Raw genomic sequence first — 17,756 nt, forward strand, 5'->3', positions numbered from 1 at the left:
TGCAACCAAGATACCCGGTAGAAGCCCCGATAGAGGGAGCGAGCTAAAGTAAACACTCCACTTAAATACATACTTAAGTTATACCTAAGGGAGATGCTGGGGAGTATAGTTTGTGTAGCAGTATGAATATTTCCCCATACCTCCTTTGTGTTAGAAGATGGCTAAGGGCCCACCTGAGGCGCGCGTGTACACGGCGCAGGACCACCCTGTAGTGACATGACACTGCTGCATACGACGCACCCTCCTGCAGGGTGGGACAGGGGGGGAGCCTGGAGCTGTGGCCTATTGGCCGGTGGTCCTAGCGGTCAGCTACCGGGGCAGCTCTGTCGCGATCGCAAAGGCCCTTTCAGTTAATAATAATTTATTTAATGTGATACAGTTTACAAATAAACTTTACACATATTTCATATTCATATCATAAACATAAACCTAATCAAAAATCAATGTAATGAATATTATTAATTATACTGAATTTTGATTAAGCCCTTTAAGAGTGTGGGGCACAGATCTCTGGCCAAGAAGACTCGTCCACCAGGTGACAGTGAGACTTTCCTCTCCTGCCCCCCCAGTGGGAGCGTCCCTGTCCCAGGAAAACGTGCCAGTGCCTTGCCCACTCACCCCACCCTAGGAGGATTCTGGGAGATACCCGGGGCTCTGGACAGGCACTCGTGGTGCCTCTTTGAGAACCGCTGAGCAAGGCAGTTAATAACATTGGATAGTTAATACTGGAGCTGGCCTCTGTACCCCATGGCTTTGCCATTAATAATAATGGATAATTAATGCTGGCACAGGCCACTGCTCCCAGGTGCTTTGCCATTAACCATCAGCCTGGGTGAGGCAGTGCTGTGGGGCGACTCGTCAGAGCGTTATCCATTTGGGGGAGTCATCAGGTGTATGAGAAGAAAAGAGCCAGGGTCTGTGCCGAGTTGATGAAAACTGTGCCCCCATGAATGAAAGCGCCTGATAGCAGGGACACCCAGAGAGCTGAGTTTTCCCCATAAAACCAAGGACTCCATTGGACCGTGACCTCTGGAAAGCTGACACTGCCCAGAGATTCCAGACCTCTGGAGAGGCACCCCAATAACCTCAGAGAGACTTTCTAAGGCACCTGGAGAACTGGACCGAGGCACCCAGGAGAGGCTCCAAGACCGTTCAAAGAGCTTCACCTCTCAAAGAACTGCGCCAAGACAACCCCCTCAAAGAGCTTCACCTTTCAAAGACCCGCACAAAACCACCAAAGGGACGCCCCAACACACCTCAAAGAGTTGCACCCTTCGAAGAACTTCACTAAGACCTTCCAAGGAAAGCTCCAAAGTCCCCCAAAGAGCTTCACATCTCAAAGAACTGCACTAAGAGCTGCACCCCTCAGAAATCTGTGCCAAGACCTCCCAAGGGAAGCCCCACACCCACCAAAGCGCCTCAGCCCTCCCAGAACTGCACAGAGACCTCCAAGACCCCTCAAAGAACTGCACCAAGGATTCCCAAGTAAAGCTCCAAAGTCCCTCCAAGCGCTGCACGTTGATCCCTGAGGGAAGCATGGAGACTGAGGCAGCCTCTCCGGCTCCTGCATCCATCAACAACCCTGCAGACATCAGCGTCATTGTGATCTACTTCCTGCTGGTCATTGGTGTTGGCATCTGGGTGAGTTGCATTCCCTCTGGCTGGTGGGGCATCTTTCGGGGGGCAGCCGGCCTTGTTCTGAGTAGTTCTCCGTGAAAGTAAAACCAAAAAGGGGAGGGCTCCGGGTGGGCTTGCTTCCTTATAAGCCCCCCACCCCTGAACTCGGTGAAAGTGCAACCCTGTAGCAGAATACGAATCTGAGAAGTCAGATTAGGGCAACCGCAAAGTCTTTTAAACGGGATGCAAGGGTGTCTGATTGTGATGTGACCTGATGTGCGACCAGATTGTGGATAAACTCTAAAACGCCCATTCTTTGTGCATTGCCATTTAATTCTCCAATTTCTATTACTCTGGACATGATCACCCCCGTAATCTCCCAATTTCAGATAGTCACCCACAGCGCCCTTAGTCCTGTAAACTCCACCTGAAAAAGCCGTCAATCACCAGAGAGAAAGAGTGGTCGTGGAGGGCCCCATCCTGTCTAGGCCAGTGCTTGGGTGTGTGCTTCCGGGTCACTGAACGTCGATGAATTGTCAGGGACTCTAAACACACTCTTCAACGCTAAATACAGGCCGACTACTGTGGGGTTTAAGAATATTCAGCTTTTTCCCAGTCGTTAGCAAAGGGCCGGGCCAGTGACAGCCCTCACTGCTGACACCGACAGGCGGGAGCAAGAGCTTGGACACAACGCCGAATGTTCCAGACTACAAGGGGCTTGACCCGGTGATGACGCATTGCTCTAGGAGATGGGAGCAGGGGATTGAGCAGGATCATCTGGTAGAGAATTAGAATTGTGATGGCTCCTGCTCCACTAGTGGGGAGGGGTGTGGACAGTAGACCATGGATTCTTCTTCCAGTAGAGGGGTGTCTGGTTGGAGCCACAGTAGGGGTTTGCGTGGGAACTGAAGACCACCATGTTTCCAGCACCAGGCAAGAATTGTGCGCAGTGATTCGGGGAGGTAGTGGTCCGATATATTTGCAATGTTTCCTGCGCAGCTGAGGGGTGGGGCACCAGGTAAGGGCTTGCTCACAGTGATTCAGGGAGGTGGCGCTCCTATATTGAGGCAATGTTTCCCGCGCAGCTCAGGGGTCAAAGTGAGCAGGAACGGTCCGGAGCCACGTTCCACTACTTTTGACTTTTTACTGTTAACAGTTCCGCTACTTTTTGTAACCATTTTAACCATTCTGAAAATGTTCTATGTGCAGCAAAATCGCACTTCTATACTTTACCATCCAACAGTAGTTAAGGCCAAAGTGAAATCTGCTTTAACTTGATTGGCTGTCAACCAGCATGGCTGCAGCCAGGGAGAAATGTGATGCATGTTCCTCCCTTGTTGCCTACTCTGTCACCTGCTGGGGTCAACGTTCCACTACTCTTTTTTTTACATTTCTATCACTGGGTGGGGCAGGAGTGGACTGGGAACCAAAAGAGGCCCTGGAAATAATGTTCAAAGTGGCCCCGTATTACACCTTTTCAACAAGCCCATCCCTTTTCACATGAGAACATTTGGAAATGCCAGACAAAAGAGGCCCAAGGTGCAGAGGCCTACTGGGAAATCTCCAGAGTTCCCTAATGGCCAGTCCACCTCTGGAGTGGGTCACAGTAGACGAGGGGTGTCGTGGAAGATCATTACAGCAGTGGTTAGCCATCTACACCAGGGCATGGAGCAGAGTGATCCTTGGTTACTGATAGCAGTGGTTCCTTCGTCATAGCAGGGGATGGGCACGGTGATCTGGGGGCGCAGTGGGGTGTGTGGCGCGGTACAGCAATGGTTCCTTCGTCATAGCAGGGGGTGGGCACGGTGATCTGGGGGCGCAGTGCGGTGTGTGGCGCGGTACAGCAATGGTTTCTTCGTCGTAGCAGGGGGTGGGCACGGTGATCTGGGGGCGCAGTGGGGGGTGTGGCGCGGTACAGCAATGGTCCCTTCGTCATAGCCGGGGATGGGCACGGTGATCTGGGGGCGCAGTGGGGTGTGTGGCGCCGTACAGCAATGGTTCCTTCGTCATAGCAGGGGGTGGGCACGGTGATCTGGGGGCGCAGTGCGGTGTGTGGCGCGGTACAGCAATGGTTCCTTCGTCATAGCAGGGGGTGGGCACGGTGATCTGGGGGCGCAGTGGGGGGTGTGGCGCGGTACAGCAATGGTCCCTTCGTCATAGCCGGGGATGGGCACGGTGATCTGGGGGCGCAGTGGGGGGTGTGGCGCGGTACAGCAATGGTTCCTTCGTCATAGCCGGGGATGGGCACGGTGATCTGGGGGCGCAGTGGGGTGTGTGGCGCGGTACAGCAATGGTTCCTTCGTCATAGCCGGGGATGGGCACGGTGATCTGGGGGCGCAGTGGGGTGTGTGGCGCGGTACAGCAATGGTTCCTTCTCATAGCAGGGGATGGGCACGGTGATCTGGGGGCGCAGTGGGGTGTGTGGCGCGGTACAGCAGTGGTTCCTTCGTCATAGCAGGGGATGGGCACGGTGATCTGGGGGCGCAGTGGGGTGTGTGGCGCGGTACAGCAGTGGTCCCTTCGTCATAGCAGGGGATGGGCACGGTGATCTGGGGGCGCAGTGGGGTGTGTGGCGCGGTACAGCAGTGGATCCTTCGTCATAGCAGGGGATGGGCACGGTGATCTGGGGGCGCAGTGGGGTGTGTGGCGCGGTACAGCAGTGGATCCTTCGTCATAGCAGGGGATGGGCACGGTGATCTGGGGGCGCAGTGGGGTGTGAGGCACTAGTACATAGGTATGGTAATCTTTGGGATACTAATACGCGGATGGTTCTTTCACCAAGCAAGGGCGTGGACACCATGTTCCTTTAGAAGTGGGGAAGCCGCGGCCTGCTATAGCCTAGTGAGAGCCAAATGCCTGCCTCTGGCTCCACTCCAGTGCCTTTGTGAAAGAAGAGCCCCATTGGAGCTGAGCCAAGCATCTCCTCATCCCCTGGTAACTAATTTACAGAATACATTACAATTGGCACTGCCACCCACTGACAGTTAAAAGAAAGAACAACAGGCAATCATCTACGTGCACACGGTACTTTGGCTCTTGCCAGGAATTTTTGCACACTGGTGCAAAACTAAAGATGGAATGGAAGCATGTGTGTGGTCTGAAACCTGGAAAACTGCAACCAGAACACCAGGCTCCCATACTTGGCCAATCTTTACAATCCAGGACAAATCCCCCCACTTAAGTCGGTCGCGTGTTCTTTGGCTGCCGCCACTGGGTTCACTTAGGAGGGATTCTGTTGCATGTGCACTACACAGAAAGGCACAGTTATACTCAGTGAATTACACTGCAGTGTTTGCTACCAAGATAATACCCACATTGATCATGTATTAAGTGCACACCAGACAGCGAAATATCCATGAACTTGCTCGATGCTCTGTCACATAAAAGTAAAAACAGATGATGCACTTCACTGTTTGGTGGGTAAGAAGGTTTGCCCGCGGCGTGCTCCTTTACTGCCTAAGGATCCTGCCAGGACAATTTCTTTTACTCTCGCCTGGGCTATGGGAGGTGGCCATGGGGTCTCCACATACTACTCAGTTTGTGAATGAGGTACAGGGCGGTGCCTCTGGTCTTGGAAAATGGGGGTACTTGCCTAGACATGAGGTTTTCCACCTGCAACTTTACTGACACCATCCAGGACATGTGGGTTTCCCCGTTGCTCCCCGCTTGTTCTTCCTGGAAGACTGAGGCTAGCTCGTATAGGATTTAGCCTGATAGAAGATGTGCACAATGGCCAGCTCCAAAACGCTGTGAAACAAAGACTACACGTATCTGACCTTTCACGCAGTTGTGTTGTTTGTTTAAGTCTTGAAAGTACAGGGGCAAAGCACAAGGGATGGTTTAGGCAGACATCACTTTACATGTATTTACGAGTAGAGTTCCATTTCCATTCAGGGTGGTGAAAGTACACAAATCACAATATAAACCAACCTGACAAGTATACGAAACATTATGTTAAGCAAAAAGAGTGATTCTAACTTTCTTTTCAAGTTCTCTTTATGTGATAGAGCATTATTTTAGCTCGTTAAAACTGTGCATTAATGCACAGTTTTAATCAGCTATTGATGAGAAGATACATAGTCAAGGGCCTAAAGTGCAGACTGGGATCAAATCTAATGTTTCAGTCGGTGTGTGACCCTGGATGAAACAATGTCACTGTGCTTTATCTTTCAAATTTGCCATGCCAGGTGTAGGTTTTCTGTTATGGGGGGCAGGGAAGCAGGGCATCGGGTATGGGTTTGCGTTGTGGGGGGCAAGAAGGAGGGTACCAGGTCGTTTTTTGTTGTGGGGGTTAAGGAGGCAGGATGAAAGGTATGGATTTTGCATTTGCGGGATCGGGGGGGGGGCAGACTGCGAGGTAAACACCTCTTGCCGGCTCTGCTCGCATTTGGCTCCCGGAGCCAAGCTGAGCTCCATGGCTGGACTCTACCCAGGAATTCTTTGGCTCCCACAACTCTATGTTCTATTGGGTCCTACTACTGCAGCACGGGCATGGCTCCTGCACCATGGCAGGCCTTTCGGCATGATGATCTCGTGTTTTCCAAATGTGCCTTAAGCATGTTTCATAAGATCACTGGTTTGTGCTGTGGCAGTGCCCACACCTCTGATCAAAACAGCATGCTGAAACCAGCATCCCGCTTTCTTGCAGAAAACGCTGAAACCAGGATCTTGCTTTCTTGCAGAAAACGCTGAAACCAGCATCCCGCCAGCATCCCGCTTTCTTGCAGAAAACGCTGAAACCAGCATCCCGCTTTCTTGCAGAACACGCTGAAACCAGGATCTTGCTTTCTTGCAGAAAACGCTGAAACCAGCATCCCGCTTTCTTGCAGAAAACGCTGAAACCAGCATCCCGCTTTCTTGCAGAAAACGCTGAAACCAGGATCTTGCTTTCTTGCAGAAAACGCTGAAACCAGCATCCCGCTTTCTTGCAGAAAACGCTGAAACCAGCATCCCGCTTTCTTGCAGAACACGCTGAAACCAGGATCTTGCTTTCTTGCAGAAAACGCTGAAACCAGCATCCCGCTTTCTTGCAGAAAACGCTGAAACCAGCATTCCGCTTTCTTGCAGAAAACGCTGAAACCAGGATCTTGCTTTCTTGCAGAAAACTAACGCTAATGTTGTGTATGTCTTAGTTAATGGCCGTGCCTTGTTGGTTTCTGCTGAGTCTCCCGTTTGCCAGCGCGCTCATCCATGTTGAGGGTCACTGCCCTGAGCGGCGCTTGGAGTACTGCCCCGTGAGTGATTCTCTCCTGTGTCCCCTAAAATGTGTCCCCCCAGTGTGACTCAAGCATTACAAAGGCAGCTGTTTATTCGCTTTGGCAGGCAATATGTGCCCTCTATAATGAGAAATGGCATGGCCTCTGGCTCCCAAGACCCTCACAACATGAATTCCTATTGGTGTAATAGTGTCTTGTGGCCTCTGGGCCCTCAGAGCCTGTATCCTTAGTGGAGTAAAAGTATCTCATGGACTCTACCATCCCAAGCCCCCACATCCTAAATCCATTCTGGTATAATACTACACATGGCCTCTGGCTCTCCAGATCTTTGCAACCTGTATCCCCTCTAGTTTAATAGCATATCATGGCCTCTGGTTCCAGAGACCCTCACAATCGGAAACCTTAGTTGTGTAATAGTGACTATTGGCCTCTGCCTGGGTCATAATTGGTGTAACAGTAGCTCGTGTCAACTGGCTCCCCAGACCTTCAAAGGCTGAACCCTTATTGGTGTAATAGCATCTCATGGCCTCTGGCACCCAAAACTCTCACAGCCTGAACCCTTAGTGATGTAATAGTATGTTGTGGCCTATGGCTCCCCAGCCCTGGATTCTTATTTGTGTAATAGGATCTCAGGACCTCTAGTTCCCCAGACCCTCAAAGCCTAGAACCTTAGTGGTGTAATAGTAGCTCATGGCCTCTATCTCCCAGACCCTCACATCCTGAACCCTTAGTGGTGTAATGGTATCTCATGGCCTCTGGCTCTCCATGCCCTCACAGCCTGAATCTGTAGTGGTGTAATAGTATCTCATGGCCTCTGGCTCCCCAGGGACTCACAGCCTAGACCTTATTGATGTAACAGTACCTCATGACCCATGGCTCTCCAGACCCTCAAAGCCAAGGTCCCCATTGGTGTAATAGTATCTCATGGCCTCTGGCTCCCTAGGCGCTCGCAGCCTGAACCCTTATTGGTGTAATAGTATCTCATACCGCCTAGCTCCCTACTCCCTCACAGCCCCCTAGGCCCTCGAAGCCTGAACCTCTATTGGTGTAATAGTATCTCATAGCCTCTGGCTCCCCAGTCCCTAACAGCCTGGGTCCTATAGCGTGGCCTCTGGAGCCTGAATCTTCTTAGTGGCATAGTATCTAATGGCCCCTGGCTCCCCCGGCCTTCCAAGCCTTAACCCATAGTAATGTAATAGCGTCTCATGACCTCTGGCTCCTCAGGCCTTCAGAACCTGAACCCACAGTGGTCTAATAGTACCCCATAGCCTTTCGCTCCCCAGACCCTTACAGCCCGAACCCTTAATAGTCTAATAGTATCTCATGGCCTCTGGCTCCCCAAACCCTCACAGCTTAGACTCTATTAGTGTAATAGTATCTTGCGGCCTCCAGATCCCCAAGCCCTCACAGCCCGAGTCCTTAGTGGTGTAATAGTACCTCATGTCCTCTGGCTCCCCAGGGCCTCACAGCCTAGACCACATTAGTGTAATAGTATATCGTGGCCTCTAGCTCCCCAGGGCCTCACAGGCTGAACTCTTAGTGGTGTAACATTGTCTCGTGGTCGCTGGCTCCCCAGGCTCTCAGAGCCTATACCTTATCCGTGTAATAGTATCTCGAGGGCTCCAACTCTCTACACCCTTGCAGCCTGAGACCTTAGAGGTGTAACAGTATGTCATGCCCTCTGGCACCCCAGGACCTCACAGCCTAAGCCCTTAGTGGTGGAATAGTATTTCATGGCTCATTGGTACCCAGGTCCTCACTGCCTGAGACCTTATTGGTGTAATAGTATCTGATGACCTCTGGGTATCCAGGCCCTCACATCCCGAGCCCTTACTGGTGTAATAGTATTGTACGTCCTCTTGCTCCTGAGCTGAGCCCTCAAAGCCTACACCTTGTTGGTGTAATAGTATCTCATGGCAGCTGGCTGCCCAGGACCTCACAGTCTAAGCCCTTAGTAGTGTAATAGTATCTCATTGCCTCTGTATCCTCAGGCCCTCACATCCTGAACCCTCTCCTGTGTAATAGTATCTCATGCCCTCTGGGCAGACCCTCACAGCCTGAGCCCTCATTGGTGTAATAGCATCCTCATTAGACCCCAGCCCATCGTAACGTTTTAAGGTGTATTTATGTTGCAGTATTGAGAGTGTATGCAATCCTTTATGCCCTGATGATATCATATTGTCAGAGATAGAAAACTTGACTCCCTCTCTTTTTCCCGTTTACGTGCTCAGGGAGTGAAGTAAATAAATCATCGATCAAGAAGAAGGAGGGGGGGGGGTCTGAAGATGATTGTAGACTATCTAGGAGAGAGTTGATGTCTTGCGGGTATCGTAGACGTGGACATATCATGATTGCGTTCACTCTGGGCCAACTGCAAAACACTGATCAGGAATAAGGAAAGGGCTCTTGAGCAAGTTAGTTGGGGACAGCATGTTGGAGACGGGGAAGAGGAGCGACTCCTCCACATTCTGGGGAGGAGTTGAGTAGCACCAACGAATTGTATTGCTGTATTGGATCCAAAGCATGGTGGGAACAGTTTATGGGACTGGATAAGGCTCCCCTACCTCTAATCGCAGCCCTACTTCCCCCTATGACAACCGTTGGTGAGATTTTAATAGAGTGGGAAGGGGACTTCAACCTCTCACAAGCTGAAAGGCTTTGGACTTGTCCAGACTCCACAAAACCCGGGCCCTGATCATGTACCTGTTGGTCTTTATAAAGATGAGCGATTGGGGTGGTCCCAGCTCTGTACCAGCTCTTTAATGCAGCGATTAGATCTAACAGCATCCCGACTTCCTGGCGACAGGCAGTAATTTTCCCCATTTATAGAAAGGGGGGCAGAGACACTCCAAGCAACTACGGCCCGATTTCCTTATTGGGTAGGTAAGCTTTTCGCCAAAGTCATTCTGAACCATGGGTTCAATAACCATTTACAACCGTGATTTCGCACGGGAATGAGTACTATCGACCAGAGCTTTTGCCCTTTTCTGATCTATGCAGTCTTTGTAGATCTGAAGACCACTTTCTACAGCGTCCCCCGGACCCCCTTGTGGCAGGGGACACTCCGAGTCATCTGTGGTCCAATTCCCGCCAGTTATATTCTGATAACAAGGCGGTTGTTTGATGGGGTTTGGGCGGAGAGGCGACAGAAGAATTCGAGGTTGGTTGAAAAAGGAGTGGGGCAGGGATGTGTCCTTGCCCCGCTCCTCTTCAACATTTAAGTTAACGAGGTCATAGAGGAGCTTGCTGTGAATTGCTTTGACCCCCCCCCCAGACTGGGTAGTGATGCCATCCTACTAGCCACTACCCCAATGGGCCGCAAACATACCCTAAGCTGCAAAATGAAGGTGGACGTTATTAGGCCGAAATTAGCTAGGCCTCATAACCTGGCTGTGGTTTACATGTCTTCTTAACCACCCATTGTATGTAGAATGCACTTATACCGAAGATTTTACAATAAAAACAAAACATTTCCTTTTTTTGGGGGGGGTGTCCCCTTGAATCCCTGTTTCCCATCCCTAAAAACCCACCCCAACCTTTTAATGATAATGATGTGTCATTTATATAGCGCCTTAATCCAAAGCGCTTTACAGAGCACATATTTACATACAATATCACCCAACAAAAATAGGTACCTATTATCGACCCCGGCAGGGTGAAAGGCTGAGTTGGCCCTGCCGGGATTCGAACCGGCGACCTGCAGATCACGTTCAGATCGCAGTAGCGAGCGCTCAACCAGCTGAGCTATCTTACCCACAAGATGTAACCCTTTACGCCACACCCACATACATTTTCGTTCTAAAGACTGTATGCCCTGGTTGTGGAGGTGGATGGCCATAAACCTGAGCAGGTTCCTTTCTACGACTATTTAGGCACCAGATGCAAATGGTCCATGGCTCACTAAAGCCTGTATATCCCTTGAAACAAATAGTGGGGGTGTGCGAAAGTTTGCGGCCAATCGTGGAAGCTGCTCTGTGACGCCAGTTTTAGAGATCTACAATTTGCAGGTGTTGCCGGTCGCACCCTGTTGGGCTGAAATCTGGGGTTACCCAAATTGTCAATCCATGGCCATTGTTAAGAACACGTTTTTGAAGAGTTTGTTGTGGCTCCCCAAGTGTTCGCCAAGTGCCCCCCTGCACACGGAGTGTGGAATTCGCCCTATTTCCGATATTGCTTTGTTCAGACCTGTATTATATTGGGTGAGAACCTGGAGCACCCCTCAGCTAGGGAAGTTCCGGGTGGGAATATCCCATGTCCTTGCCTCCGTATGGGTACATTGAAAGGGCGGTGTTCTACCAGCAGTTGTGGGATAAACCCTGTCACCTGGCCGACTTGTGATGTTGGTGATGAAACGATGTTACACCTTTTGCTCTTGTGTAATGGGTACAGCGTGTTGAGAGCCAAGCACTTAACACCTTTGTTTAAAACTGCAAGCAACCATCTTAATATTGTCTGTGTTACAACTAAATGTGTCCAGGGTGCATGGCTGGGGAGGAAGCGACTGATCTCTTATTCATTCCTGTTGGGACCCTTGCACTTTTTGTCATCCTGCCCCCCACTATCCCACCCAAACCCCCACCACCCCGTGCAATATGAATCTGCTGTTGGGATTGACCTGCTTTTATTTTTGTATCTTCCTTCCTAACATATTGAACGTGTTGGTTTTATCTTGATGGATTTTCTTGGATTCTGATTGGACGTACTTGAATGTATGTATTGATTTGCTGAGGACTGATGTCGAATAAAGCTGGCTTTCAGCAGAACGGTAACCCTTTATACCACGGTTGTCCAACTCCAGCCCTCCAGGGCCGGGATCCTGACGGGTTTTCAGGATACCCCTCATTAATATTCATGAGGAAAAATGTGCATTCATTTAGAATCATTGTATGCAAATTTAATCCATAAATATTAATAAGGGGTATCCTGAAAATCCGACATGGATCCGGCTCTCAAAGCCTGGAGTTGGACAACCCTGTTTTATACGGTTGTTGCCCTGTACATCACAGTGGGCGCTTCGTCTCTATTTAGTGTACTCGCCATTTCACTGAGGACGCGCTTGATATACACCTAACGTTATTTGTCATCATTTTATTTGTGGTGTTTACACCTATGGGGGGCAGTATACACTGCATGCACAAAGCACAATGGGGGTATCCAGCATTTACTTTTTGCATGAGGAAATATGCCTGGCTGAAAATCTACCCACCTTCCTCCACGAGTATTGTCCTCTGCAGTCTATACTTTCAATTACCACGTGCTCATTATTACTCATGATGTGGCCCTCCATATGTTTTCAACTTCAACTCCCATGATCCGACCCAACTTAGCAAGCAGTGAGGGATCATGGGAATTGTAGTCCAAAATATTCAGAGCGCAACATGGGTTATTAGATACATGTTTTGGAGGTGTGACGGCTCAGTAGAAGGACGCAGACTCTTGGAGGACATTTTGAACGTGATTTATTAAATAATAGTCAGGAAGGCCTAGATGTCTCTATGGCTACGGGGTTGTTCGCTACCTAAAGAATAACCAAGGTGCTCGTCAATCGTCTCTACCTCAATGTCCAAAAAGACAATGGCCCACCAATATCAGGATTCCACAAGTGCGGCAGTTGCACAATATGCCGCTATGCTTTCGATAACACTAACCAACTAAGCTTTGACAATGTACCTGAAATTCAAATCAAGCAATTCCTTAACTGTCGGAGCAAATTTGTAATTTACATTATCATATGTGAATGTGGAAAATATTATGTTGGCAGCAAAGTCGGGGATCTGAGGACACGGATCAAAGAGCATCTCAACACCTTGACCAACACAGACATGAGATTCCCACTATCCCAACATTGGTAACGAGCACCACCAGGCGTCAAACAAGAAAGATGTATGGTTCCTCGCAGTTGATCAAATCAAGTCGTCCATCTGAGGAGAAGACAGAGAAAAAAACCTTAAGAAGAAAAGAGGCATGACTATGAAAATTAAGAAGCACAATTCTGGGTTTAAAGAAAGAACATTGAATTTGAAGTGTTTCACTAAAAAAGATGCCTGTTTCTTCCCAAATTCTCAAACTTTAAACCTCAGTGAAGTGAGTATGTGCACCTGAATAAATATGAGCCCAATCACTAGTCCGTTGATTGTGAGGGGTCAGAAATGCGAGGACCACGTTGTAAGGTTTTCTCAACAAATGCCATTTTATTAAAGTTAAAGGTTGGATGAACGCCTCACTTTCCCTACCCTGACGAGGATTTCCCTGCCTAAAAGAAGCTAAAGGATAGCTGCCCCTCACATTTATACATATGACAAATGAATAAGGAAGTGCATGGCAATTCAAAATAACAAATCATTGAATTCACAATTTGACCAATGTCTGTTTTCACAACCTGGGAGAAATCCCCTTACCCCGGATTTAACTTGATTCTGTGCCACAGTTGAAGAAAAGAACACAAGGAAATCCTGGGTTTCAACAAAAGTTACAATACAGTCTTATGCCGCTTCCACTTGTAAGCAGAAAGTTCCAACACAAAAAGTATAAAGCTTCTCTTCCTTCTTGAACAAGTTCTCAGTTCATAAATAGCAGCAATAATTGTCTTGGTCAGGATAATTTTTGCCACAACAAAAATTCCAAAGAAATATAGTTCTGTTGCAACAGCTTTACTCAGCTTTTGTTCTAACTCGATGGGTCAGACTTGATGGTCGTGCAGTTATGTAATGCCTCCGTCCCCAAGTACCGCTCGAGCAGGAAAAAATAACTGCCCTAGCAATCCTTGAGGCCACAGGTGTGGAGTGTCGTCGTCAGCCTGGTACCGGGAACGCTGGAAGGATCCCTGAGTGCTGTAATGCAAAGGTTTATAATCAAGGAAATTGTCATGATGCCTACCTCCAAAGAGCCAGGCCGGGCCCAGCAACCCCAGAGGCAGACATCATTTTCCCCAGGGAAGTCTCAGCGGGCCCAAGTCGGGGCCCTTTGGACTCAGTCCTGGCGCCTTAGGCGCCAGGCTCATAGCGGACCCCAGTCCTGGCGCCTTAGGCGCCAGGCTCATAGAAGAGGATATGTGTTTAAGTGCTTGGGTGCACACCTACCTGATGCAGACCTTGCTGCTTCATCCAGGCCCTCTTGAGGCCTGAATGGGACTACTTTACCTGTAGGACTACTTCACCACCCGGGTGTGGTCGGGGAAGGATACATACCTGATTGGTGGAAGGATACATACCAGGAACTTCTTCCAAGGCTATTTAAACCCCACCCGAACAGCCACACGTGCTTCGCGTTGTTCTGCACCTAGCAGCTGGACACTCACCGTGTCAGCTCCTGCATCCTGACTTCAGCCACGCCTGCCAGCACCCTGGAACACCTGCAAGGGGAGAAAGGAAGAGAATAGGAGAAGAAAAGCCCTTACCTGCTAAATCTGCATCCCGGAGTCATTTCTCCAACGGCCCTGAAAAGGAAGACATCATTTTAAAGGCATTTTGTTTCGATCGCTGCAGCGCTGCATTTTACTCACCTTTGCAAGGCGCTTCCATCTTCAGCAGCGATCTTCCGGATTCAGCTACGCCCCGGCGCCTAGAGGAAAAAAGACAAGAACAAAGGTGAGAGGGAGAAAAGGAATAAGGAAAGCTCAGTTTCCTTTTAAGTCTTACCTGTTGGATTATTCCCACTGCATTTCGGGTCCTGCCGCTTCCTGGCATCTCCGGACCCCGGCCCCTATGGGGAAAAAAGACAAAGACATTGAATGAGCGAATGCAAAGACATTACCTGAGCGCTCATCCAGAACTGTTTCACTTCGGGTCGGCGCCATATCTCCATCACTCCGAACCCCGGCCCCTAAGGGGAAAAAGACATAAGCATTAGCGCTTGCTGCAATTAAACAACGAACATTATTATTAAGCTTGAACTTTTGAACAGAACTTTTACAGCGCCTTACCTGAACAGTCAAGCTTACCTGAACTCCCATCAATCCTCAATCCAGTGAAGTAACTGGATTTCAACGCGCCCCTGCATCAGAAGCAGGATGGAGAGCTCATCCTTCCAAACCCTAAGGTGAGGCTTCATGGGGAATCGTGGAGGAGGTATCGTGGAGGGTTGGAAGGGAGTGGGAGGCTTGAGCATTGTTCCACAGTTGGTAATACTCCCTTTTCACGCACAGGAGGGTATCCAACGAGCCAGGGAAGCCAGAATAGAGGGGCCCTTCCTGTCCATCTTCAGAGTTCTGCGCCTTCGACGCCGCGCCTCCGTGGGAACCAGGTGAGCGTTACAGAACGCGAAGCCTTACCACAATTTCCCACCTGGGCGCTATGGAGACTTCCGAGACAGATCAGCTGGCCCATCTTTTAGGGGAATTACGGGCAGAAGTGCACTCAGCCCGCCAGGAGACTAATGCTCTCAGAAGGGAACTAATCCTATCCAAGGAAAGAATGATGATCTGGCCAAAAGGTTACTGCAGGGGCAGGCAGAGCACACTCCTTTACCTGTTTCCGGAGATATTTCTACAACAATGGGTTTGAATAACCCGGTACAAATCAATCTACCTGGACACATGCCTTTGGCCCCGCCAGAACGTTTTGCGGGGGATCCCAAGAAATATGCCGTTTTTATGAACCAATGCCGTTTACACTTTTTATGCAGGCCCGGGGCCTTCCCCAACGACCAGACCAAAGTAGCCTTTGTACTATCTTACCTCAGTGGCTGTGCTGCCGATTGGTCTATTCCATTGGTAAATCAGGATGATCCCATTCTCCGGGATTTCCAGGGCTTCCAGGCCAGCATGGAAAGATTGTTCGCTCGACACTCGCAGGGACAGGCCCTTGACAACGAACTGCTATCCTTACGACAAGGTAATCAGGATCTTTTGTCCTATATCGCCACCTTTAATAGACTAGTTGTGGAAACCGGATGGCCTGAAAATAAAAGGATCACATTGTTTCATCGAGGCCTGCGCGGAGAGCTTAAAGATGTTATAGCTCAGATAGTAGATCCACCCCAGGCCTGCGCAGACTACATAGACTTAGTGGTTCAACTTGATCACAGACTTCAAAATAGAAAAGCAGATCGGCTCAAGTATGAAACCAGAGTACCTATCAAGACCCACGTTAACTCCAAGAGTACTGACGTTTCCGAACCTATGCAAATTGCCATTGTTAAAGGACCATTAACGCAGAAGGAACGAGAGAGAAGGCGACAAATGCAACTTTGTCTGTATTGTGGAACTTCCGGTCACTTTCTTCAAAGTTGTCCAGTTAAACCACCCAAGAAGGTCGTTGGAGCCACTGATAACGAGTTATTGACACCTGGTTCGGGAAACGACCTAGCCCGACAAGCGTAGGGGTCCGCTTGCCGAGCTTGAAAACAAACTCTTTGACCTCGCATTTTGTCATGCCAATGGTGCTTGTGAACCCAAAACAGCCTCAGCAGTTGCATGCTATAAAAGCATACATAGACAGTGGAGCTATTGGAAATTACATAGACCGTGAATTGGCTTCCAGGATTAAGCTTCCTCTCCGCCCGAAAGTAACCCAAGATGTAATTACTACAGTTGATGGAACCGAAATAGCCTCAGGGCCTGTAACGCATTCCACAGTTGAAATCACTCTGGTGGGTCAGGACGGACATCGGGAAACAATCGTGTTTGATGTGATCAAGGCCCCACAATTTCAAGTACTTCTTGTTATCCCTTGGTTAGAAACACATAATTCGAGACTAGACTGACAAGCAAAGAAGATAACTTTTCCTGATTGTGAACCAACCTGTTACCCAAGGAATCCAGCTATGGGTCTAGCCTCTGTAACATCCACCCCTGTACAGCTACCATCTGAATACCAAGAATTCCAAGACGTTTTTCAGAAAGAGCAGGCTAACACCTTACCTCCCCATCGATCTTACGATTGCCAAATCGACTTGGTACCCAATGCACAACTACCTTGTAGTAGGATTTATGCTCTTACTGAACCTGAGAACCTGCATTTGCACCAGTATTTGGATCAATACCTGGCCAATGGCTTCATTCGCCCATCAAAGTCACCAGTCTCTTCCGCTTTGTTCTTCGTACCTAAAAAGGAAGGAGACCTTAGGGCCTGTATTGACTACCGCGCCCTAAATCAGATAACGATTAAGAATCGTTACCCTTTGCCCCTGATACCTGAGCTTATCGACCAAGTAAAAGATGCTCGTGTGTACACCAAGCTAGATCTCCGAGGAGCTTACCACCTGGTACGTATAAAAGAGGGCGACGAGTGGAAGACTGCATTCCGCACCAAATTTGGGCTCTTCGAATATCAAGTAATGCCCTTCGGTTTGTGCAACGCACCTGCCGCCTTTCAGTATTTCATGAATGATGTTCTTCGGGAACTTATCAATGTTTGTGTCATCGTTTATATTGACGACATCCTGGTGTATTCCTCCTCAGAATCTGATCACAGAAACCATGTTAGGGCAGTTCTTGAGAAATTGCGCCAGCACAAATTATTTGCCAAGCTCGAAAAATGCGTTTTTCATACCACAGAAGTGGAGTTTCTCGGATTCATCCTGACACCTCAAGGAATCCGAATGGACTCGCGGAAAGTAGACGCCATTCTCAAATGGCCATCTCTTAGCTCTGTGAAGGGAGTGCAAAGCATGCTTGGCTTTGCCAATTTCTATCGAAGGTTCATCCCGGAATTTTCTCGAACTGTTAAACCCATCACAGCTCTCCTAAAGAAAAATAAACGCTTTGAATGGACTCTTGAGGCTGAACAAGCCTTTCAGGACCTGAAAACCAAATTCACCTCTGCACCTGTATTGAAGCACCCGCGCCCAGATCTCCCTTACATCGTGGAAACCGATGCATCCAGTTCGGCCATGGGAGCTGTCCTGTCGCAAAGAGACCCAGAAACTAACCAACTACACCCTGTAGCCTTTTGGTCCAGAAAATTCTCTCCACCTGAACTCAAT

At 49.2% G+C, this 17,756-nt stretch overlaps 1 protein-coding gene across 3 annotated transcripts in view; it reads left to right on the forward strand.

Moving 5' to 3' along the window:
* Positions 1 to 836: 836 nt before the first annotated feature.
* SLC5A2 (solute carrier family 5 member 2) overlaps positions 837 to 17,756 on the forward strand; it is a 168,252-nt gene continuing 151,332 nt past the window's right edge. For 2 of the 3 annotated variants that reach the window (XM_069651603.1, XM_069651604.1), the window contains exon 1: positions 4,316 to 4,551. In XM_069651603.1, the coding sequence (XP_069507704.1) occupies positions 4,354 to 4,551 (198 nt within the window). In that variant the 5' untranslated portion in view covers positions 4,316 to 4,353. Of the gene's footprint in view, positions 1,642 to 4,315; positions 4,552 to 17,756 lie in introns of those variants that run through there. The other variant, XM_069651605.1, reaches the window with a different exon arrangement.

This window comes from Ambystoma mexicanum, chromosome 3p, assembly GCF_040938575.1.
Source record: "Ambystoma mexicanum isolate Mex_15411 chromosome 3p, UKY_AmexF1_1, whole genome shotgun sequence".
In the NCBI taxonomy this organism is placed as follows: domain Eukaryota; kingdom Metazoa; phylum Chordata; class Amphibia; order Caudata; family Ambystomatidae; genus Ambystoma; species Ambystoma mexicanum.